Source organism: Epinephelus moara, chromosome 18 (genome assembly GCF_006386435.1).
Source record: "Epinephelus moara isolate mb chromosome 18, YSFRI_EMoa_1.0, whole genome shotgun sequence".
Classification (NCBI taxonomy): Eukaryota; Metazoa; Chordata; class Actinopteri; order Perciformes; family Serranidae; genus Epinephelus; species Epinephelus moara.
Window position 1 is genome coordinate 15,058,399 of NC_065523.1, and position 21,136 is coordinate 15,079,534.

General features: G+C 39.8%; 2 protein-coding genes across 9 annotated transcripts in view; both read right to left on the reverse strand.

Moving 5' to 3' along the window:
- Positions 1-13,052, reverse strand: part of LOC126405894 (MAGUK p55 subfamily member 3-like) — a 46,038-nt gene extending 32,986 nt beyond the window's left edge. Inside the window, exons 1-2 of one of the 5 annotated variants that reach the window (XM_050069911.1) lie at positions 13,031-13,052; positions 5,503-5,599 (exon numbers count right to left, since the gene is read on the reverse strand). The gene's annotated coding sequence lies outside the window, so the exon portion shown is untranslated. Of the gene's footprint in view, positions 1-1,746; positions 2,021-5,502; positions 5,600-13,030 lie in introns of those variants that run through there. The other 4 variants (XM_050069912.1, XM_050069913.1, XM_050069910.1 and 1 more) reach the window with 4 other exon arrangements.
- A 1,670-nt stretch (positions 13,053-14,722) lies between these two features.
- si:ch211-198m17.1 (uncharacterized) overlaps positions 14,723-21,136 on the reverse strand; it is a 21,816-nt gene continuing 15,402 nt past the window's right edge. For 3 of the 4 annotated variants that reach the window (XM_050069907.1, XM_050069906.1, XM_050069904.1), the window contains 10 exons: positions 20,360-20,458; positions 20,141-20,250; positions 19,991-20,049; positions 19,760-19,893; positions 19,504-19,638; positions 18,738-18,780; positions 18,491-18,528; positions 18,281-18,368; positions 16,679-16,874; positions 14,723-15,701 (listed from right to left, as the gene is read on the reverse strand). In XM_050069907.1, coding sequence (XP_049925864.1) covers positions 15,576-15,701; positions 16,679-16,874; positions 18,281-18,368; positions 18,491-18,528; positions 18,738-18,780; positions 19,504-19,638; positions 19,760-19,893; positions 19,991-20,049; positions 20,141-20,250; positions 20,360-20,458 — 1,028 coding nt within the window. In that variant the 3' untranslated portion in view covers positions 14,723-15,575. The other variant, XM_050069905.1, reaches the window with a different exon arrangement.

Genomic DNA, 21,136 nt, shown 5'->3' on the forward strand with positions numbered 1-21,136 from the left:
GTGGTGTGGTCCATGGTTTCATCAAGTCCTCCAAATCAATTGACAAAATATGTTGTTTGTCCAGGTGTTTTCTGAAGTGAAGCCTCTATTTGTGTCCCAACACGGAAGTAAAATCTCTACTTTGAGCAACAGCCCTAGAGCAAACTGCTGGATGACACATTTTGAGTCATTCGGCAGGGGATCTGGGGGCTGGTAAAATGGAGGCAAGTTTACCATAGTTCATTTACACATACTACCCATATAATTATGATACAAAGCTGGTTTAAAATTGGCAAAGTGTCCCTTAAAGGTTAGCTAATGATCATGGACATGCTTAAAAATTGTGACGAAGGAAACGAACAACAGTCTTCCGTGTTTAAGTCTGATGGTTTGTTATCACCTGACTTCCTCCTTTTCTCTCGTCATAATCACTGCAGCCACTAGAGGGCTTTGTCACTTGAACGTAAACATATGTCTTTTTAGAGAAACAACTGGATGCTGTTGTTCATCTTGAGAGGACAGTCTCCATTGTCTATGTGCTGCTAGAATAAGCCTCAGCTCTCCATGTATATCGAAAGATGTTTTAACACAAGATGTGCCATCTGGCGCGGTTATCATGATGTCTGCAAGGGTACTGGGATCATCGGAAACACCCTCTCAATCATAACAGCTCTTTATGAAAATGCATTGTCTACAATGCTGTGAAAATGCCTTGGCATCGAGACGCAAAAACAACAAATGCTCGGTCAAGCTGTTCTAAACAGGCTGCTTTTCAGAGACTATTTCACTTTGCCAGATGACGAGGGACGACCCTGCTCCTGTCCCTCCTTCAGGACCATACACTCCCATTCTGAGCTACTCCTTTTACAATATGGTGGAGGATATTATTTCTGTTTCAGTCACCAAGCGGCGAAAAATTTGAATAGAGGATTGATGCCAGGAGCAGAAGGCTGGATGAGTATTTAGCACTGCAGCCTTGTGCACTACAGCATTTTTCACATGTACTGACAAAACACGGGGAAATAAACACACACTGGTGGAGGGTATACGTACATGTGTCTATACACACAGCTGAGAGTGAAAACATCTTGGTCAGTACATGATTGAGCGTCTTGGCTCGACTCCTCACCGCCTCAAGAATGAACGCCGCTCACACGCAGCTAATCCACTGCCCTGACAGTAATGGGAGGCAACACTAAGCATGTTTGGCTGGCATCCAACATGCTTTCCACATGCACACACACACACACACTCCCCAGACTCACACCCTCACACTGATGCAACCACAATACAACCCATCGTACAATCTCAGAGGGTGTGGTCCTATAGAAACTTATATCACCTCCAATATGGAGGGAAACTACTGATGTTGACAGCTGACACACTCCTGCACACTGCCACTCAAATGGTACACCCCCCTTCCCAACCCCCACACCCCCACCCCCTCACTGCTACACAGCAAAGCACAGGCAGATGTTTATTTCCCTCTGTTTCCCCTCCTCTCTCTCTCTCTGTTCTTACTTCCTCATGTCTGTAGAGCATAATGCCGGCCCTCCATCCCTCCCCTCCCTCCCTCTTTCTCTCTCCTCCATCTCTCTGCATCACTCCGCAGTGCTACGGCGCTCTGCTCTCTCCACATACAGCATGCCGTCAGCTGGCAGACGGAGGAAGAAAAAAGGAAACACACACAGGGGATGGCAGAGCATCCGAAACCTCGTGTTCACACTGGAAACAAAGGCGTTAAACGGGCTAATGTGGCCTTCTTACCTTCTCTTCTCTCTGTATCTCCTCCTCTCTCTCCCTCTCTCTCTCTCTCTCTCTCTCTCAGTGTTTGTGTCCCTCCTGACTGCAGCCACACTGTTTCTCTCGCTCTGAGTCCTCCTCCTCCTCCTTCCTTCTTCCTCCTCCTCCTCTGTTCTGCTGCTCTCACAAACCTGCTGCTGCTGCTGCTGCTGCTGACTGTCCGCCTCTCTTTCTCTGCCTCTCGCAGCCCCTCCCCTAACCACCCTCCTCCCTTCACATCTCTGATGCTCTCTGTGGCCACAGCATCAGTGGATGAAGAATGTTATGAAAGGGGTGAGACTTTCTGCCTGTGAGATGTTGTAGCTCCAGTTTGTGCATGTCATGTGCTATCATCAAGTTTCGTAAACATCAACAGGGTCATTTAACATAAATTACAGCAGGGTTTTTTTTAGGTATTTCCACAATCCAGTCTCTATATCCTGCACTAGAAGAGTTGTTTTCACTAATTACCTCCACCAAGGAGGTTATGTTTTCGTCGGTGTTGGTCTGTTTGTTTGTCTGCAAAATAACTCAAAAAGTTATGAACGGATTTTGATGAAATTTTCAGGAAATGTGGATAATGGGACAAGGATGATAAAATTTTGGTGGTGATCGATTGAAGCAAAGTGGATAAAATAATAAAATAGCGCTAAATAGCACTGTGTATTCACCAAGTTTTAGAATAGACTCATTCCATGGCCAGACGTGCGCCACCGGTTGGCAGTGGCGAGTAGGCCTACTTGTTCTAAAGTTGAAATTAATGTTCTGTGTTGGAAAAAAAGAAAGTGAAAAACACAAAAAAAACATATTATATTCTGTGTTGGTACAAAATAAAAACGAAATAAATACACCACAGTGTCTCCATGGTGAAGGCATATATAACCTAATAATGACAGTGATGCAAATAACCTGATTGTGATGCAGGCTGCAAAATCTGATGCAGAGGGGGAGGGAATATCACCTACTTAGCGGAGGTCTGCACTCTCTGAGTGCTTTTCTAGTTTCCAAAGTTTTCCAAAAATATACAGTCTCTACATCTGACACATCTGTTTCCTAAATAAGTTCAACACGAGAAAAATGTAAACATGTTATTATGAATTTAAATATATTCATTAGGGACACCCAACAGCAAATTACATCCTCAAAAATGATCATTAAGTTGCATCAGCACCTCTGTAAAACAGTTTAAACTCAACAAAAACTGAACATTTTTAAAGCCTTCATTAGGGAAGAATTTTTGCTGCAGGACTATTGTATGAGACTGTATTACTTAAAGTGTACCTAATAAACTGGAAACTTAATATATACAACAGTGAAAAATAACATTAAAGTTGCACTGATCGGTATCTTTATATTAACAATGGATCAAATGACTGCGTGTAATATGCAGGGATCACTTGTAGAGATATATAACCTGATTCTACAGTTCTCTACAGGGCATTTTGTCATCTTTTATCAAACTGTTTTGGTTTTCCAGCTTGCAGCTTTACTATTTTGGTTCGTTCTCACCACTCTAACATGAACTTCATTTTTCAGACAGCTATTTTGATGACAAATCTCTGATAAACCTACTGTACACTACCTCCACAGCACCAAAGAACAGACAGACACAGTTAGCAACTAGTTAGCAAGTGAAAGTTAGCAAGCATCATTAGCACTTAGCTGCTTAAGAGACAGATACTGCTGCTCAAGACATGGTGGAGACCAAAACAGAGCTACAAAGAGAGTGAGTATTGGACTAACATTTGTCAGGTAGCTGAAAACATGACTTAACATGAATGCTAACATAACTCTGTGTCAGTCCGAAAAACTGTTTGCCAACACCTTTGTCAAATCAGCTTTATTGATAACAGATTGATATTGTGCTTAAAGCTTGTTCTGCTGCCCCCATGTGGCCATAAAGCTATTAATACTGCTTTAATTTACAAAAAAAAAACAACAACATTAAAACATGTTATTGCAAATAGAGCAGGCAATATGCCCCTTCTGATTATGGTATTTGTTTGCATGAGTCAACAGTTTCAACTTGAAAAATGAGTTAAAAATCTGAATTGTCTAGCGTGTTATCTTTTTAGTACAAATGACTAAATGCCGTTATAACCTTGCTGTTTTTTCAAAGAACTCTTTAAGAAAAACGAATTGTTTTGTAACTCAATTGTAAAGATAACAGAGACACAAAGTGGGTCTAAAAGATGCTGCAGATATGGTCAACACTGTTGGAGCGAAAACTGTTCCTTCTCCTTCTGGCTTGACTCCACTCCAACATGTTGTGGTGGCTAATTGGATCTGATAGGCTGCTTCTGATAGAGAGTTCCCCTCCCCCTCCTCTCTGAGCCTGGCAGGACTGAAGTTGAGGTTGTAGCAGCCCACCTCCAGCTACAGAGCGGCTGCTCGCTCTTTGTCTGCTCATGCAGCAGACACACAGCTGATGGGCTAACCCCCCCACTGCACACACACACACACACACACACACACACACACACACACACACACACACACCCCTCCACTTCATTCACATGGTAATTGTGGGTGTTTCCAGTCTGTCTTTATGCCGGGGTGCCCCTTTCGTCTGCATGTCCGAACTACAGAGGACCTCATGGTACAAAGAAGTGAGCTGCACACACAAACATGCCCTGAACATGAAGTTTTCATTCAGTTAGAGTGAATTCAATGATGATCCACGTGTTCTACATGTTGATGTGTGTGCACATGCTGGAGTGAAATCAAAACATATAATAGGGTCAAGTCAGTGTCCAAAACTGATCAAGGGAGGGCTTTGTGAGCAATGTAGAAAAAGTTATTTCTTATATAATCACTGTCCTTAACAAATCTTACAGATGTTAGAGCGGACATTTAGTAAAAAAATGTCTAAAGGCCTCTTTAAAGGGGGCATGCAACATGAAATGATGCGTTATGATATGTATCATTTAAAGAAAAAAAAAAAATCATGTTCTATTATTGCGAAAAAATAGACTAATCTCAGTTTAGTGAATCTACTATATGCAAAATATATTTTTTTGCTGACATAAATACATTCATAAATGGTAAAGCAAATGTGTACAATTTACCTTTTTTTTTAACTAATTTTTGTTTAAACCAGTAGTTTATTTTCTTATTGACGACTAAAAATCAGATTTTCACCAGTCTCCTACAATAGAGGTTGTGACAAGATATAAATAGTGTCTTGCTTATTATTTCACTTATTATTAATTCACAATTTTTCAATTTTTCAGGTGACATCTGGACAGTTGAGAGATCTCATTTTCACATTTATTCACACGCTTATTATTATATTCTGTCCCTGGGGAACAAAAAACCATTTCAATGAAAGAAAAACCCCTTAGAGTCCTGACCTGCTGCAGCCATGAATGTGTAGTGACAGCAGTGCTCTCTGTATGTCAGCTGGACATATCTACACTCCAAACATCGCCACTAATTACAGCAGAGGTCGTTATGGGTCTTTGGCCAAATTGATTCAGAGGCATCTGCTAACCTCCTCCTCTGGGGAGCAGGAAAGGCCGAGCTGATGGCCTGACGGTGAGGGGTGGAGCGGGAGGTCCAAGCTGTCTCCCGACCCCACAAATAGGTCATAAACTGGGTCTGTGTGTGTGTTCAGTCAGCTCCAGCAGGACGGAGCTGACATGAGATAAATGGGCACATGAATCTGGGAGCCTTTATTCTGCAGATGTGTTGCACCACAAAATGATGCTGGTGTAAAAGAATGATAAAGTTTTTACTTACTATTAAATGTGCAGCAGAAGCGAGACATGTCCAGTAGTGAGGTAAGTCTGCCTTATTTGTTTCACATCGGTTCTTCTGACATCTCTTGACATTCACCCTGTAAGCACAACGACAAAAAGGAAATGACCAAAGTGTAATTTCAAACAAAATTCTCCACCCCAATCTTAATTGTGGTCATGTATCACAGAGTCTGGACATTCATATATGTAAAAAAGGACAGGGTTGAACTGACATACTGGGGAACTGCAACAGACCATCTCTCTGCAATGCTGAACTGAATACACTCCTCTCTGTGACACAGCTTCATGCTCTATTTAACAAAGTATGATGCATTCTATTTTCTATGGAAAGTGCAATAGGCAAAATGTGCCCAAACTTTTTGTCATAGCCGGCAAAAAGCCAAAAGAAAACCCAGTTGGTGAGCCAAAAACACTGGCACAAGTAGACATTACTGTTTATAGGATATGATTAAAAAAATAATAGCCTTTTAGAGGATACACTGTAAAATCTCTGAATTTTTTTTTTTTTTGGCCTGGGATGGCAATTTATCTTCCTCATGATAAGCCATTTAATCACAGTGACCGCTAATCAGTGCATCAGCAGAAATTCTCTACAAGGAAGACAGTTAAAGTTTCTACCTGCTCTCTCATGATGTGTACAAGAAGTGTCTGAGAAGAAATGTCAGCTCAAGATTATTAATTAAATGAATTAAAGGAAGTATGTGTCCATAGTTTTTGGCGATGATCCATTTTTTATAGATTAACTATGATGTGAAATTGAAGGCGTAAATATGCCAGACAGCTGTGATGCACACAATCCTGTCTTCTGCTGCTAAATAATGAGGATTCCTATTGTGTCCTTGCAGATTTATCTTGCTTTGTTATACCAATGAAAGCACATTGCATTATGTAACGCACAAGAACAGCCAGTAAGATCCTGCTCATACTTCTTTTCCACACACACACAGAATTATATTATATTTAAATTAATTATATTATTCTTTTTTTAAAACTCCTAAATCGTGCATGACTCAGATCTGCACAGCATTTCCTCTTCAGGGGTCAGTTTGACCTGCAGGTGAGACAGGTTTAACAGCAAGAGGAGAAGGTATCCCCTCTTTGTATGATATTAACTGCAATCATATTTACTGTTCTCCCTTTCATCAGATCACTGCCGTTTGTCTGGAAGTAGGAGGCTTAATGTCCTCTCAGACTAATGTTCGCCTGGCGCCACGACTTTCTCACCGTTCTCTCAGCCTCTAGGAGTCATCAATATGATTGTCTGTCTGGCCTTCACTGCATTATCTGCTGGCACTCAGACTCCTCCAAGGCCTCCGACTGCTCGCTCCTCTCCATTGTCTGAGATCATGAGGTGGAGATGGGAGGATAACAAATCAGGTTGTAGCCAATCAGATTACAGAGCTAAGTAGAGTGAAGTAAGGTTTCAAAAAAAGCTTGAGACTGTGTTACTGGAAGAGTTTAGCTCCTTTCTTACTTAATTTAAATAATGATATTTTCCTTAAGGATGTTTAAGGCAGTCCCATCGAGCAGGGGTGGGATCAGAGGGGTGGGGCCTCTGCTACCGGAGTCGGGTTGTTTTTTTTTGTTGTAAAGTCAGTCACCACAGAGAGATGCAAGATGACCACAAAGGTACAACACAACCACAAAGACTACATAAAAACAACCACAAAGAGGCACCAAAATGACCACAAATATACAAAATGACCACATATTTACAACAAAATGGCCACAAATAGACACCAGAATGTCGAAAACATGTAAAATGACCACAGATATACACCAAAACAGCCAGAAGAGGCACCAAAATGACCACAAAGAGTCACCAAAATGATCAAAGAGACTCAAAACAATCACAAAGAGATGAAAAACAACCACATGTACACCAAAAAAAAACCCCACAAAGACACCAAAACGACTACAAACAAAGCAAAATGACAACAGATATACATCAAAATGACCACAACAGACACCAAAACTATCAGAGACTCAAAAGAATCATAAAGAGATGAAAAATGACCACAATAGACAACAAAAGCACCACAAAGAGACACCAAGACAACCAAATACACTCAAAATGACCACAGATATGCAAAATTCCTCCACAAAGACGCCAAACTATCACAAAGAAAAGCCAAAACAACTACATGAGGCACCAAAACAACCACACGAAATGTCACAAAGGGATGAAAAACAATTGCAGATGCCAAAACAATCGCAAAGAGTTGCAAAACAACCACAGAGACATCAACACAACCACAAAGAGACCCCAAAATGACCACAAAGAGATGCACAACTACCACTAAGAAAAGCCAAAACAACTACAAGAGGCACCAAAATGACCACAAAAAGACGTCAAAATGACCACAAAGAGATGTCTAAACAGCCAGATTTAAAATGACCACAAAGAGATGTCTAAACAGCCAGAGATTTAAAATGACCACAAAGATATGCACAACCAGCACTAAGAAAAGCGAAAAGAACTACAAGAGGCACCAAAACGACCACAAAAAGACATCAAAATGATGGCAAAGAGACACAAACGACCAGGAAGAAATGCAAAATGACTAAAAGGGATACAAAATGACCACAGATATACAAAATGACCTCAAAACAGATGCAAAAAGACAAAAAAGTGCAGCATAGTACAAAAGATGAGCAACATCAGTCAGGTCAAGTTAAAAAAGGACATCATAAAGGCAAAATGGGATCATAATTTAAGAAAAATAAAGATGAATTCTCTTCCTCTCTAAAATATCCCATTTAAATGTCTAGTCATTGACACTGCATAAAAAAATCTTCATTTAAATATGTTAAATATTAATGTCAGTGTGAATAGCTGTACAAACTGTTTTGTTGTTTGTTTTTCATAAAAATGATGAGTATGCTGAGTTTAAATGGCTTTACCCCTGATTATATCTCTGCTTATAATTCTGTTGAGGAGGTGTGAGGCCCACGAGGACTGTGAAGGGCTTATTTTGGCAGCCTTTAATGGAGATCTATAAGGTTGCTGGGAAATGTTTCATAATTTTCTTTACCTCAGTGGCTGCTGCAGAGCAGCATTAGTGAAAGTGAATTACAGCCTTGTGTGTGACTTAATAGAGCAAGAAGGAGGAGGAGGGAGAGAAAGCTGAGGAGGAGGAGGAGGAGGAAGGCAGAGAGAGCGACAGAGGCGTGTTTCCACTCATTCACAGCGGTAAAATAGTGGAGCAGGTGGCTTCAGCTTCCTTTGTGGGCCTTTGGCAGGAATTTATTAGATTGTTTTGTTGGCAATGGTGGATTGTAAACTTAAGTGTTTGCAAACTATCATCTCCATCTGCTGCAGTTAAGAAGTCTCTAATCTTTGTCTCAGACTGCTTCATATGCTGCAGTCTGTCTGCTGCTTGGTGGTGATGTCCCAGAGTGAAGCATCACGCCTATGTGATATCATCAGACAGGACTTTTGTCTTTTTATAAGCTTGATAATAAACTCTGATCATTACATTAAATGTTAAGAAAGTTGTTGAATTCTGGTGTTTTTTGACGGGTATGAAGGAGGCGGTAGATCATCAGTGTCAACATTTTATTACCTATGACAACCTGCCTTATCTGAAGTTCATCTGTATGTTTAAAGGTATTCGTTGATTTTTTGGTTACTTGGTTGCAGCAGAACAGGCTGTATGCTTAAAGCTGTTATAGTTCCCTGCTTACACATCCAGCAGACACAAAGCCACATTAGCATTAATTTCATCCAACCCCTTAGGAAAATATCTCGCTCTTTAGCTGCTAGACTAACTTTCTTCGCCAAATAGTCGCAAACTATTTTTTTCTGTCTTTGTGGGTGACAATTCTCTGTATGTCCGTCACTTTAAACATTTAGTCATTTCATAGAAAAAAATGTAATTACAGCAGATTGAAAAGGCACAAAGCTGCAGAGAATGGGTGTTCACTAGTCTGCAACAATACGGAACATTGTAAAATATGCTCAGTTCTTTCAAGTTTTTAATTCTGACTGACATTTTAAGATGTAGCTTGATTTTAAAAATGTTATAAAAGCCTTAATTCTGTTGTTATATTTATATGTTGGACTACTACATATACTTTTCTTGTATTTGATATGAGTGCTGTATCACTGTGCTGCCAAAATTAATCTGATTATCACTTCCACAAAGTTTACTTTACTGCTGCAACTGGCAATTCTTTTAATTATCAATTAATCTGTTGATTATTTTCTCGATTAAATTATTTTTGTCCATAAAATACTAGAAAATTTACCAGAGCCCGAGATGACATATACACAGGTTGTGTTTTGTCCAACCAGTCGACAAAAACCTAAAGGTATAATATCTTTACCATTAAATTAAATAATTACTTTGATAAACCTATATAATTTAATTTAAATACACACAACTACAACGGTGGTGAAAGTGATTATTGGGCATTTTTGCTTCAAAGTAACTTGAATGACAAGCAAACTAGATGGTGATTACTCTTCTGCTGATTGACTAACTAATTGTTTCAGCTCTGGTTTACTTTAAAACATTCTGAAAAGGTGTAGTATTACGTTACCAACTCAATAGTTGTATGCTGGCTATAAGTTGTGTAAAATTGTGTGTATTTAAGTCATTATTTTTCAAAATACTGCAGTACACAGTAAGTTTGACCAGGATAAGGAGAATGAAGTAAAAGTCAGTGACTTTCACTGCACTTGTTATGAAGAACTGGATTGTGCAACTTTTTCAGATGTCTTCAGTGGACAGTTTCTTTATTAAGAAGGAGGCCGAATCAATATCTCATCGAGGAGCCACATCTCTATCTCACCATAAGTGTGTGACACCAGATGAAACAGGCCTGATCTGCAGAGCACTGTATCCTCCCATCCTGGGAACAGCCTCTCAGGGAGGGGAAGTTCCTCAAGTTGGCGGTCCAGCTCGCTTGTCTCATTGGCTCGATGCTTATTGGATTGCGTGGCCGTTCCCACAGCTCCAGCAGGTCAAATGACTGAGGATGTGTAGCTCACGGCCGCTAAGTGGTCTATTGATCGGTCAGCTGAGCCTGTGGGCTGATGGGATGTGCTGCAGCAGACAGAGCCAGGAGTTGGCAGGCTGGTAATGGGAACAAAATACGATGCATTCCTCCACAGCTGAGAACCGCTGCCTTGGCCGACACAGAGAGGAGTCCATTACAGACAGAGAGGGAAATCAAGTGTACAGTATAATTCAAGTTAATGGGGGGTTCTGGTTCCTCACACAGTTTATACATTTAAATTTAACGGCTGTCTTGAAATTTGGAAATACTGCTCTGTTTTATCTTGACCACCAGTTTTATGGTTTTTGTTTTTTTGCCAGTTTCCCTGAGGTCCACTAATGGTAGAGGAAATGTAACAAAAGATAAAAGCTTTTCATAATTTATTTCTCTCACTCTTTAAGCAATTTTTGCACAGCTAGACATATTTAATGAACACTTCTATCATCCTACAGCATTAAATGATACAGCATAGTTTTATCTATGATATCATTAAAATGTTCAGCTGCTCCATGACTCCATGTTTGTGTGAAGTGAGCTTCTGTCCCAGAACTTTTGACAAAAAGCATCAATATCCAGCAATCTCAACTGCTGCTAATAACAGAAGGTTATCAAGCCAGGAGAATCCATAACCGTTATAAAAACATTTTGTGTTCAAAATACGTTACTCTTGTTATTCTTGTTAATGTGATAATGCAATAAAATTGATTGAATTAACAGGTGAATTATATTTAGGCCAACTTAAAGGGATAGTTCTCCCCAAAATCATAAATACATAATTTTCCTCTTACCTGTAGTGCTGTTTATCAGTCTGGATTGTTTTGGTGTGAGTTGCTGAGTGTTGGAGATATCGGCTGTAGAGATGTCTGCCTTCTCTCCAATATAATGGAACTAGATGGAACTCAGCTTGTGGTGCTCAAAGCCCTAAAAAAATTATTTGAAAAACTCAACAGCAATGTCTCTTTCCAGAAATCATGACCCAGTTACTCAAGATAATCAACAGACCTTGTTGTGAGCAGTTTCTTCAAACTACATCACCACACTGAAGTAAGTGTGAATCTACTGCTAGCTCACCTAGCACCAACGAGCTAGCAGGTGTTACAGCACGGTCAAGGAATGTCTACATCTCGTGCTGTCACAGACCTCTCGTTCATGAGTAGATGCACACTTCCTCCTGCGTAGTGATGCGGTTTCGGAGCATAGTTCAGTAGAAAGAAAATAGTTCCTACATGAAACTGCTCACAACAAGGTCTGTGGATTATCTTGAGTAACCAGGTCATGATTTCTGGAAAGAGACATTGCTGATGAGTTTTTCAAATGTTTTATTTATTTATTTGTGATTCAAGCACCACAAGCTGAGTACCATCTAGATCAATAAATGGCACAACAGGTGACAGAAAAAATTATTTTGATTTTGGGGTTAACTGTCCCTTTAAAGGACATTTATCTTTATAATTATTCAACCAACAAAGACAGCAGCTGCAGGACAAAATTGACAATGACAGATGGTAAATCGGTGGCAAATCTTTGCATGAAAAAGTAATTTATTCACAAAAACACTGGCGAATGGTGACAGTCTTCAATCACAACGCCTAAACTCCTCCAGTTTCATTACTGCAGGAGGGTTAAATAGACCACACAAACATTGCAACTTGAGCCACATTTCCTGAATGCACATAAGCAAAATCTGCTTAATTTATGTTATTTTACTCACACACACACGCGAGTGTTAAAATCCAGCCCTGCAGCTGCATTGATATTAATCTACAGATCAGGATGGTACATAACCACATGCGCACACACTTACTCCATACATGCAAACACAAACAAACACACAATGTGCATGTGATGTGTAGCCCTGTATGCCAGTCACAGTGTGTTCCAGTGACCCAGTGCCCAAGATTAAGGCCTGGCAAAGCCAGATTTAGCCTCCCAGCCTCCCAGCAAACCAAATCCCAGCTTTTCCGAGCCTGTGAGGAGCAGACTCTTGGACTGTAATGCCAACACACTGCCAGCCAAGTCTTCCACAAACAGCAACATAAAACTTCTGAGGCCTTCAAACACCTCGTCACTCACGGTGACAAAGTGCAGCACAGCAGGCCAGGCAGGGAGATAGAGCATTTCTGGGTAAACTGCACAGTCAACATAAATCCCACCTCTAAGAATAATCTCATTAACACTGTGAATCATGTGGCCATTTATTTAGGTCCTTCTGCTGCCATGATATGTAAATGAACTGCACCAACACTTACACATCATTCAGTTTAAATGAAAGTGGTGATGTTTGCAAATCCTTGTTTGGCTCTTGTAAACAAATGTTGAACTTTGCAAATGCAAATTCTCAGACACAGGCTACTCAATCTGAGAGCTGCCACTGTTTCATTAGTTTTGGTACAGGCCTATATAAACATATGAAGAAAATAGCATTAAGAGACACAAAAAATAATTGAAATATGTCCTCAATCCTAAAGACATTAATAAAACACACCTCTATTTTTCTACCTTACCTTGCAGTTCCTAGTTTGTGCTCTTCTTCCTCTGTCTTTACTGGCATGTCCTGGCGTGTTACTGCCTCCTGTTGATCAGTGGAGTGATGTGTATCACACTTACTCCACAAACTTCCTTAACCTTAGACTTAAAATTCCAGAACTTACTTTTGATTTATTGACATAAGCATTAGCATTGTCCCAAAGACCCCACTGCTATATGTGTATAAGTGTTAATAATAATTTCGGTAGTTGTTTCCCGGTAAGTTTTTTTTTTTCTTCTGACCTCATTAAAACCCAAAATGTAGAAAAGTGGGCTTGTACATTTGATTTGATGAATGTGACAGAATACAGACATGACCATACTCCAAATAAGAAAATATATCATGTCATATTTGTTATATGGACTTTACAGAAGCAAATATTTTTATTTTGTTGGCCAAAAAGTAATTCACAAACCAAAAAAACTACAGTATGTTAACCTACATAGTGACATTACTCATGTTTGAGCTCAAGTAAACAGCAGAAAGGTCGAACTCCCAGTTAGACCTTAACAGAAAACAATTAAAAAAGGCTAATAACAGAAATCCAAACAGACAAATTTGGGATTTGGTAGAGGCAGGGCTGTGTAAAAAAAGTCCTGTCAATATCAATCACACATACAGTTTGGAGTATATATGCTTTCAAAGTAATGTTTACCAGATATTCTATTGAAAAGTCATTTCAAGATGATACTAGAATTGTATGCCTCTGTGTACCAGTCAAGTTTCTCTTTCAGTTTACACACATCTTCCCCCAGCAGCACAAAAGATCTACACAATCAGCACAGTTTCAAGGTAGGCACCCAAGATTAGTGTCACCAATTCAGTATCTGACCAAATGTCTCCTCTTTTGTTCCTTAGATATGAGGTTGAGTAATGGCCAGAAAAGTGTTTCATGTAGAACATTATGACATCACAGTGAAGCTGACCTTTGATCTTTTGGATATAAAATGTCACCACTTCATCATTATATCCTATTAGACATTTGTGTGAAGTTTTGTCAGAATAAGAATAAGAATTCTTAAATTATGGCCAAAAACATGTTTTGTGAGTTCAAAACAAACTTGATCTTTGACCTCTGACCACCAATTCTAATCAGTTTATTCTTCAGTCCAAGTGGACATTTGTGTCAAATTTGAAGAAATTCCCTGACGGTGTTCTTGAGATATCGTGTCCACAAAAATGAGACGGATGAAAGGTCAAGGCTATAAAGCACTAAAGGTGCTATATAAATAAAATAATAAAGTAATAAATAAAGACCTTGACCTTTGACCACCAAAATCTAATCAGTTCATCGTCCAAGTGAACGTTTGTGCCAAATTTGAAGAAATTCCCTAAGGGTGTTCTTGAGATATAGTGTTGCGTTCATGAGAATGGGGCAGTCATACAGACAGATGTACGGACGTATGGACAGACAAACCGAAAACATAATGCTTCCTGCAACGCTATCGCCAATGCAGAGGCATACCAACACTGCTATGGATGTTTAAAGACAGCCTTTGGTTTCCAGGTCCTCAAACACAACATAATGGTTAAGAAGATAATCTATTCAGATATGAATATGAGAAGAGTACCTTCTTACTCTAAACAGATTATGGGGCACTGAAGCCATTTAAGTACTTTTACATCCAGCAATGATTAAAAAGCAAGACTGCTGTATTTAAATTAATTTATTTCCATTGCATATATATATATATACACAGACACATGCTCTGCCAAAAGATCTTCAATTATTTACAAAACATTTACACACATAAAATAGTGCACTGTCTCAGACACATGAGGATAAATATATATAAGAGTTTTCAAAAAAAGAAATGTATACAAGTGATAATTGGCACATCCAGGAGACAGGCTTTATCACCAGCTTTACATGTTTCCTGTTTGTCAAACAGACGATTAAAACAGGCACATTCTGCAAGTGCAGCGTCGACACATACAGAGCTCTCAGCTACGATATAAATCCCTTTAGAAAATATCCCAACCAGGGATCCAGCCCCTTTAGTCGTACAAGATTTATTCTTCTAAAAAATAATTATACCCATAAGAAAAATATCTATTAGCCCCTGAAAGCCTACATTCAGTTTACCTTTGGTTTCAGAGGAAAACTGGAGGTAAACTTAACACACACTTTAGTGCAATTAGCAACGTAAGAAGCTTCATTTTAAAAAGACTACGGGATGATTTCTTAAAAGAATTTAAAAAAGTCAGAAGTATCTTGTAAGACAATAGAAGAATTACACTGAGCAACAGGGACATCTACTGGTTATGATCAGCAACATTTACAGACACAATCTCACTTAAAAAAAATGGTTAAATGTTCTTGCTCGTATGAGTGAATCTCTTTGGTGGCTGTTTCCCAGATAAAAAAAAGTCCTTTGTTATTTGTCTTTAATCCAAGCCAGTTCAAAAAAGTATAAATAACCTGGTCCTGCTCAGGAAGTGTGCCTGTAGACCCAGAGTTTCTAATGTGTGTGGCTTCTTTTTGATACCATGCTCTTCATTTCTGCATGGGTTTCATGAGTTCAGTTCCTGTCGTCTCCTGGTAAGAAGTAGGGGTTCTCGTGGCCTTGGACCAGATAGGAGTAACGGGATGGATTTTTACCTTTGAAGGTGTTCATTCCTTCTGGGTTGAGATCGTATGATCCCGACTGAAATGTCAGTGGACACAGTGAGCGTGTTAGTGCCTTTCAGATGTAGAGACTTCAAACATTCATACACGGACACTTTACAAAAGCCAAGCAAACATGCACAAGTAACCACAGTCACCAATGTGCAGTGAAAATGACTACTCCCCAAACTACCATCAGCACAGCCTCTTTGAATTGTCACTCACTACATTGACATATAGATAAAAGCACACGGTTTTACACATCAATCAGAGATTTCTCATGAAGCTTCCCATCAATCACCCTGGAAATCCTGCCACCTTAATTCCCCCTGTGGCCTGTCTAAATCATCAGCAGGGGGCACCGAGGCAAATCAGAATCTGAAAGCAAAGCCATGCCTTACCTTTTTCCATCCTTTCTGCTTCTGCTGAAACCCCTAAAGCAACATACTGGGAGTCAGGCAAAGCAGGGAGTGTGGGAGGGACCTATGTGCTAACACTATACATATATATATATATATATATATATATATATATATATATATATACAATCTGGATTATTGGCAAAAAGATACTGGTGTGCATACGTTTTAAAACATATCACCAAAGCATTTAATGAGTCTGTGACATGATACTCGGTGACCATGTGCCCAGTTAGCATGGATTTGTCGATTTGCAGGTTAAAAAACGTCCAGGTGTCAAGGGTTATAACTAAGCTAAATTTGGTAGAAAAGCCTTTAAAAGACTGTTTCAGTGTATAGCTCTAGCACTAAAATGGCGTTCAAATAACAGTGATATGGAGACTATATGTGCAAAAAGCTTTCACTTTCAAACTAATTTAGCCATATTTTAACCGACACTTAGATGTACTTTTAACTGATCGAATCCATGCTTGCTGGATGTGTTAAAAGGGTGAAGGCTGATAGGTGGATGATCAACGCTATGCAAAACTGTGAGTGTGAGGATTAGTGGTGAGTAGTTCAGACAACAGAGACGACGGCGGAACGTGCGATAACTCACCGAGCCATTGGTTTGATGCTTTTTGTCCACCAGGACATGAGTGCTGCCCCCTTCTGTCATCTCTATGGGAGTAGCTGCGTCAAAGTTAGTTGTGGCGCGGGGGATGGGGGTGATGCCAGTGGGCCAGGGCTGGCTCACGTCACCTGATGAGTAAGGACTGCTGCTGTAGTCTGCCTTGCTCCTTGAGCATCCCCTCCTAATGTGCAGACAAAAGTAAGTAAATGTGCCTGAAAATGTTTGTTTTTGTTTATTTCAGAGCTCCAGTGTTGTCCAAAACTTTAGCCAATCACTCATACACCATCCTGTTGCCATAAATACTCACTAAAACACCAAATATGTGTTAGTCCACAGCTGAAATTAGGCCCTGACTCATTTCTTATTAACACCTGTTTGAGTAATATTTGCTAAAACCTACAATGCTCAGCTGTTTAAGGAATCATGAATCTTTAAAAGAAAGTCATTGTTGGTTTTTAGTCATTTCAGAGTATTGAACACTGCCATCGTTTTCCTCTAACCTCATTAAGTATTAATTTGTCAGGGTGCATGTTAAAAGACTGAAACACTGGGTTGAACATGGTTGAGATTTTTAGACCTCTGAGTTACATGTAACAACCTCTTTAAAGGGTATCTTGGGTATTTTTTCACCTGGACCCCTATCTTCCTATGTTTCTGTGTGTAAGAGTCTCATAGGAACAATTTTTTAATTGGCCCAGTATTGAGGTGACTGCTGCAGCCGGCAGTGGCGAAACAGGCTGCAATGTAACCACTTGGGGCATGAGTGCACCAACAATTTACATCCACTAAAGCTCTTGTTTTTGCCATTGACAGGCTCGGCTTTTTATTGTGAGAGTCTGGCAATATTATAAAAAGGATCCCGACTGAGATGGACCTTTTTGTTTAAGCAGAGAGAGCCCAAAATCACTGTCACAAAATCCATTCAAATAAATATTAATTTCATTATTGTAAAATAAACGTCACTTAAAGTCAAAAGACACAAAATAAACCTCACAAAAGCCTTCTTGGTTTGTCTTTCCAATGTTCCAACAATCACCAACTCTGGTTTGGTTGAAATAAACCCTTAATTCACCCGATTAAATGTGAAGGTATGCTGGCTCTATACATGCTAAAATGACATGTTTATTTAAATGGAGGCTGGTGGGTTTGGCAATGGCGATTTCAGGGTCGTTTCTGGTTACAAAAAAATGATCGTATTCTTTAACAAAATGGTCTCTGTATGAAGGGACATTTCTATAATGTTCTCAGACACTTTGAGTAATGATCTGAGCCGCTGCTGGCTGCAGGGGTCCCCTCCATACTGGACCAATTTCAAAAAAGGCTGCTAACATAAATCACTTAGACACAAAAACATGGGGAAAAAAGGGTCTCAGTTAAAAATAAAAATAAAAAAAATCACCCTTTAAAAGAATGAGTGATTAAAGTTGTTTTTCAGTGTAAGACTAGTCTGGACAACACACTGAAATAAAACATTAAAACAATACTGAATATTTTACTTCAAAAATTCACTTTTCAACTAAAATTTTAAACTAATTTTATGTCTGTGGCAGAAAAAACATAGCCATGTGTTTTTCTTTATATTCTCACCAGCAGCAGTATATGAGCAAAGCCAGGACAATGATCAGAAGAATTCCTCCGAGTACACAGGAGATGACCACAACTGCCAGCAGAGCCGCTGTAAACACACACATGAAGACACATTTAGATTTTTATGGGTCAGCAGCCCGTAACTGTTCCTACTGCTGCTGCTGCTGCTGCTGCTGCATTTTTGCCTTCGAAAACAGTGTCATTACTCACAGTCATTGCAGTTGAAGCCAGCATATCCAAACGCACATCTGAGAAAAAAAAAAGCAAAGACCATTTAAACACAATAATATTTGTATATCAGGGCTGTAATGTAACACATTAATGGAATTTAACACTGAATCCACAAGGGGGAGCTACCTACACATTAACATGTACCACACACACAGTGATAAACAGACACCACACACCTCCACATGAAAAACTTCACCTATAAACAATATTCAAAGTGTGTACTCACGGTTGACACGTGTCCCCTACTGCCCTCTGCCCGCTTGGACATGCTACAAAGAGAAACACACAATCTTTAGTACAAAGAGACACAAACATAACAAGCTACAGTTTCAGACTCAGTCACGGTAGACGGAGACGCACGGTCCGCCTGGTTGCACACACAAAGAAAACATGAGCACAATGAGAGCCTCTTTATACCGAGGCTGCACGATGACCATAACAAACAAGCCCATAGTTTCACATTATGTATTTCCTGGGAGAGGAACTGTATGCAGCATTTGTCCAAAAGTCTTATTCTGTATTTGCTCTTCCTATAGCGGCGCAGAGAGAGACAGAGCTGTGATGCTTTCACATGTTTCCAGGGAAACAACCCCTGTTAAAAAGAAATAAATTCGAGAGATAAATGAAGTGAGAGTCAAGGGTCAGCGTGGAGAAAAGGCTACAGCTCTTGACCTTGTCTGTGAGTCTCGCTCCCTGTTGTTTCTCCCCCTCATTCTCACGCACAAGTATTTCACTGAGGATAAGAAGGGTTTGTTACAGTTTTCTTAACTGTAGGTCAGCTGGGCAACTTCACTTGAGCTTGTCTCAGAAGCTGTGGTTCGTCAGTTCATGAAGTGTGCACATGAGGCTTTATGATTTATGGTGCTATAGTAGCAGGACATTGTACACAATTTTTAACATAAAAGACAACATAAATACTAGAGTATATCCTAGTCTGCTTGTTCAAATCTGTCTTAATAAGGGAGACAAATAAAGAATATTGTCGCTTATACCTTTGCAGCTGGTGTTTGAGTACAGGATGGAGATGTAGCCCTCTTTGCAGGAACACACAGCCCGGCCTTTTATATCTGTGCACATTGTGGTGGAGACATCACAGGGAAATGGCTCCTGTGCACACAGGTTTGTACCTACGACAGATGAGAAGTAAAACAGGTGTATGAGAAAACCCCTCTTCTTAAAATAATGTAGTTGTAGCTCATGCATGTCAGGTTCTCCTCCAAGATCAATCTCTGTACTAGCAGTACTTACTTGTAAACGTAGCATTAGCAAACAGTTCATTTGTTGAGGTGGCTATAGCCTTATTAATGGCCTGATCGACAGACTCTTGGGTGGAGCTGGTGTTTTCAAAGATGTTATTTACAGTTGCTTGGACACTTCCTGGTCTAGAGAATTATAGAGAAGCACCAAAAATGGTTAAAAAATGTTTTAACCTATGGCATACTATCTTCCAGCAGTAGGAAAAATAAAAAAAATACTCACTGAAGTTGCACAACATCAGATTGTTTATACCCCGGCTCATTCTTGAGGGCATCTCTGAGCTATGAAACAGAATACGCATGTCATTTAAGGACTGAGAGACAGGCGCATCGATTATTGAAATCCAAAATGCTTCTTCAGCTCACAACCTACCGCTGCTGAGATCTCTGCTGCTGTCTTCCGGAATATTTCTGAGGACCTGTCGCTCATTCCTTTTTCAAATTCCAAGGAGGTGATATGAAGCTGGCCGGGGAACACTTGGGCTATGTTAAGAGGAGGAGAGGAAATGATAAGTTTCAAGGCCATCACCCTGTTTTGACCTCTCTTATGGGAATTTGTCATCTGACAAGACATGACATGTTATGATCTTACCGCGTTCACATTGGCCATCCACCAGAAAGCTACCGGTGATACACTGGCAAGTACCGTTAAGACAGACGCTTTCAAGAGGGCATGGGATGGCAGGGCACACTGACGAGAGATTGAAAAAAAAAATGGATGCATTAAACAACTTGCCATCTGATTTTCTTTGATCTCATATTGAACAATTTATGTCCGACCTGTAATAACTGTTTTTTGCCACTTGGGGGGAGTGGTAACAAGTTGAGAACAAAGCATTGACAGCATCACCTTTTGAGCTGATATAGCAAACTTGCCAACAAACAATTATCATTCCTTTCAAGCCATGTCTCCAACCAGCTGATTAATGTAAGTCCAATATGAACCTTCCATTATGCTCTGTTTTTGGTCGCTACCAACTCCTGAGGGAATTATCTTGCCATTTAGCTCCTAAATGCTCCACTGTGTTCACCAGCCAGTTGCTAACTATGTCAGTCTGCCCTTTGATGCTAAGCAGGTACAAACAAATCACCCCTTTTTTTGTACTGTAACCAGTGTTGGGTAAGGGTTACTTTAAAAGTAATCAAAGTACGTTACTACGTTACTTTCTAAAAAAGTAACCAGTTACTTTACTGCGTTACTCCCTGAGTAAAGTAACTCAATTACTTTAAAAGTACTTCCAACGTTACTCCCTGAGAAAAGTAACTCAAGCACTTTTAAAGTACTTTTGAGTATTCTACATTTCCTATTGGGCAATGGACCACAGGGCGCTAAGCCTACATTTTTTTGTCTCCAAAATTAAAGTTATGG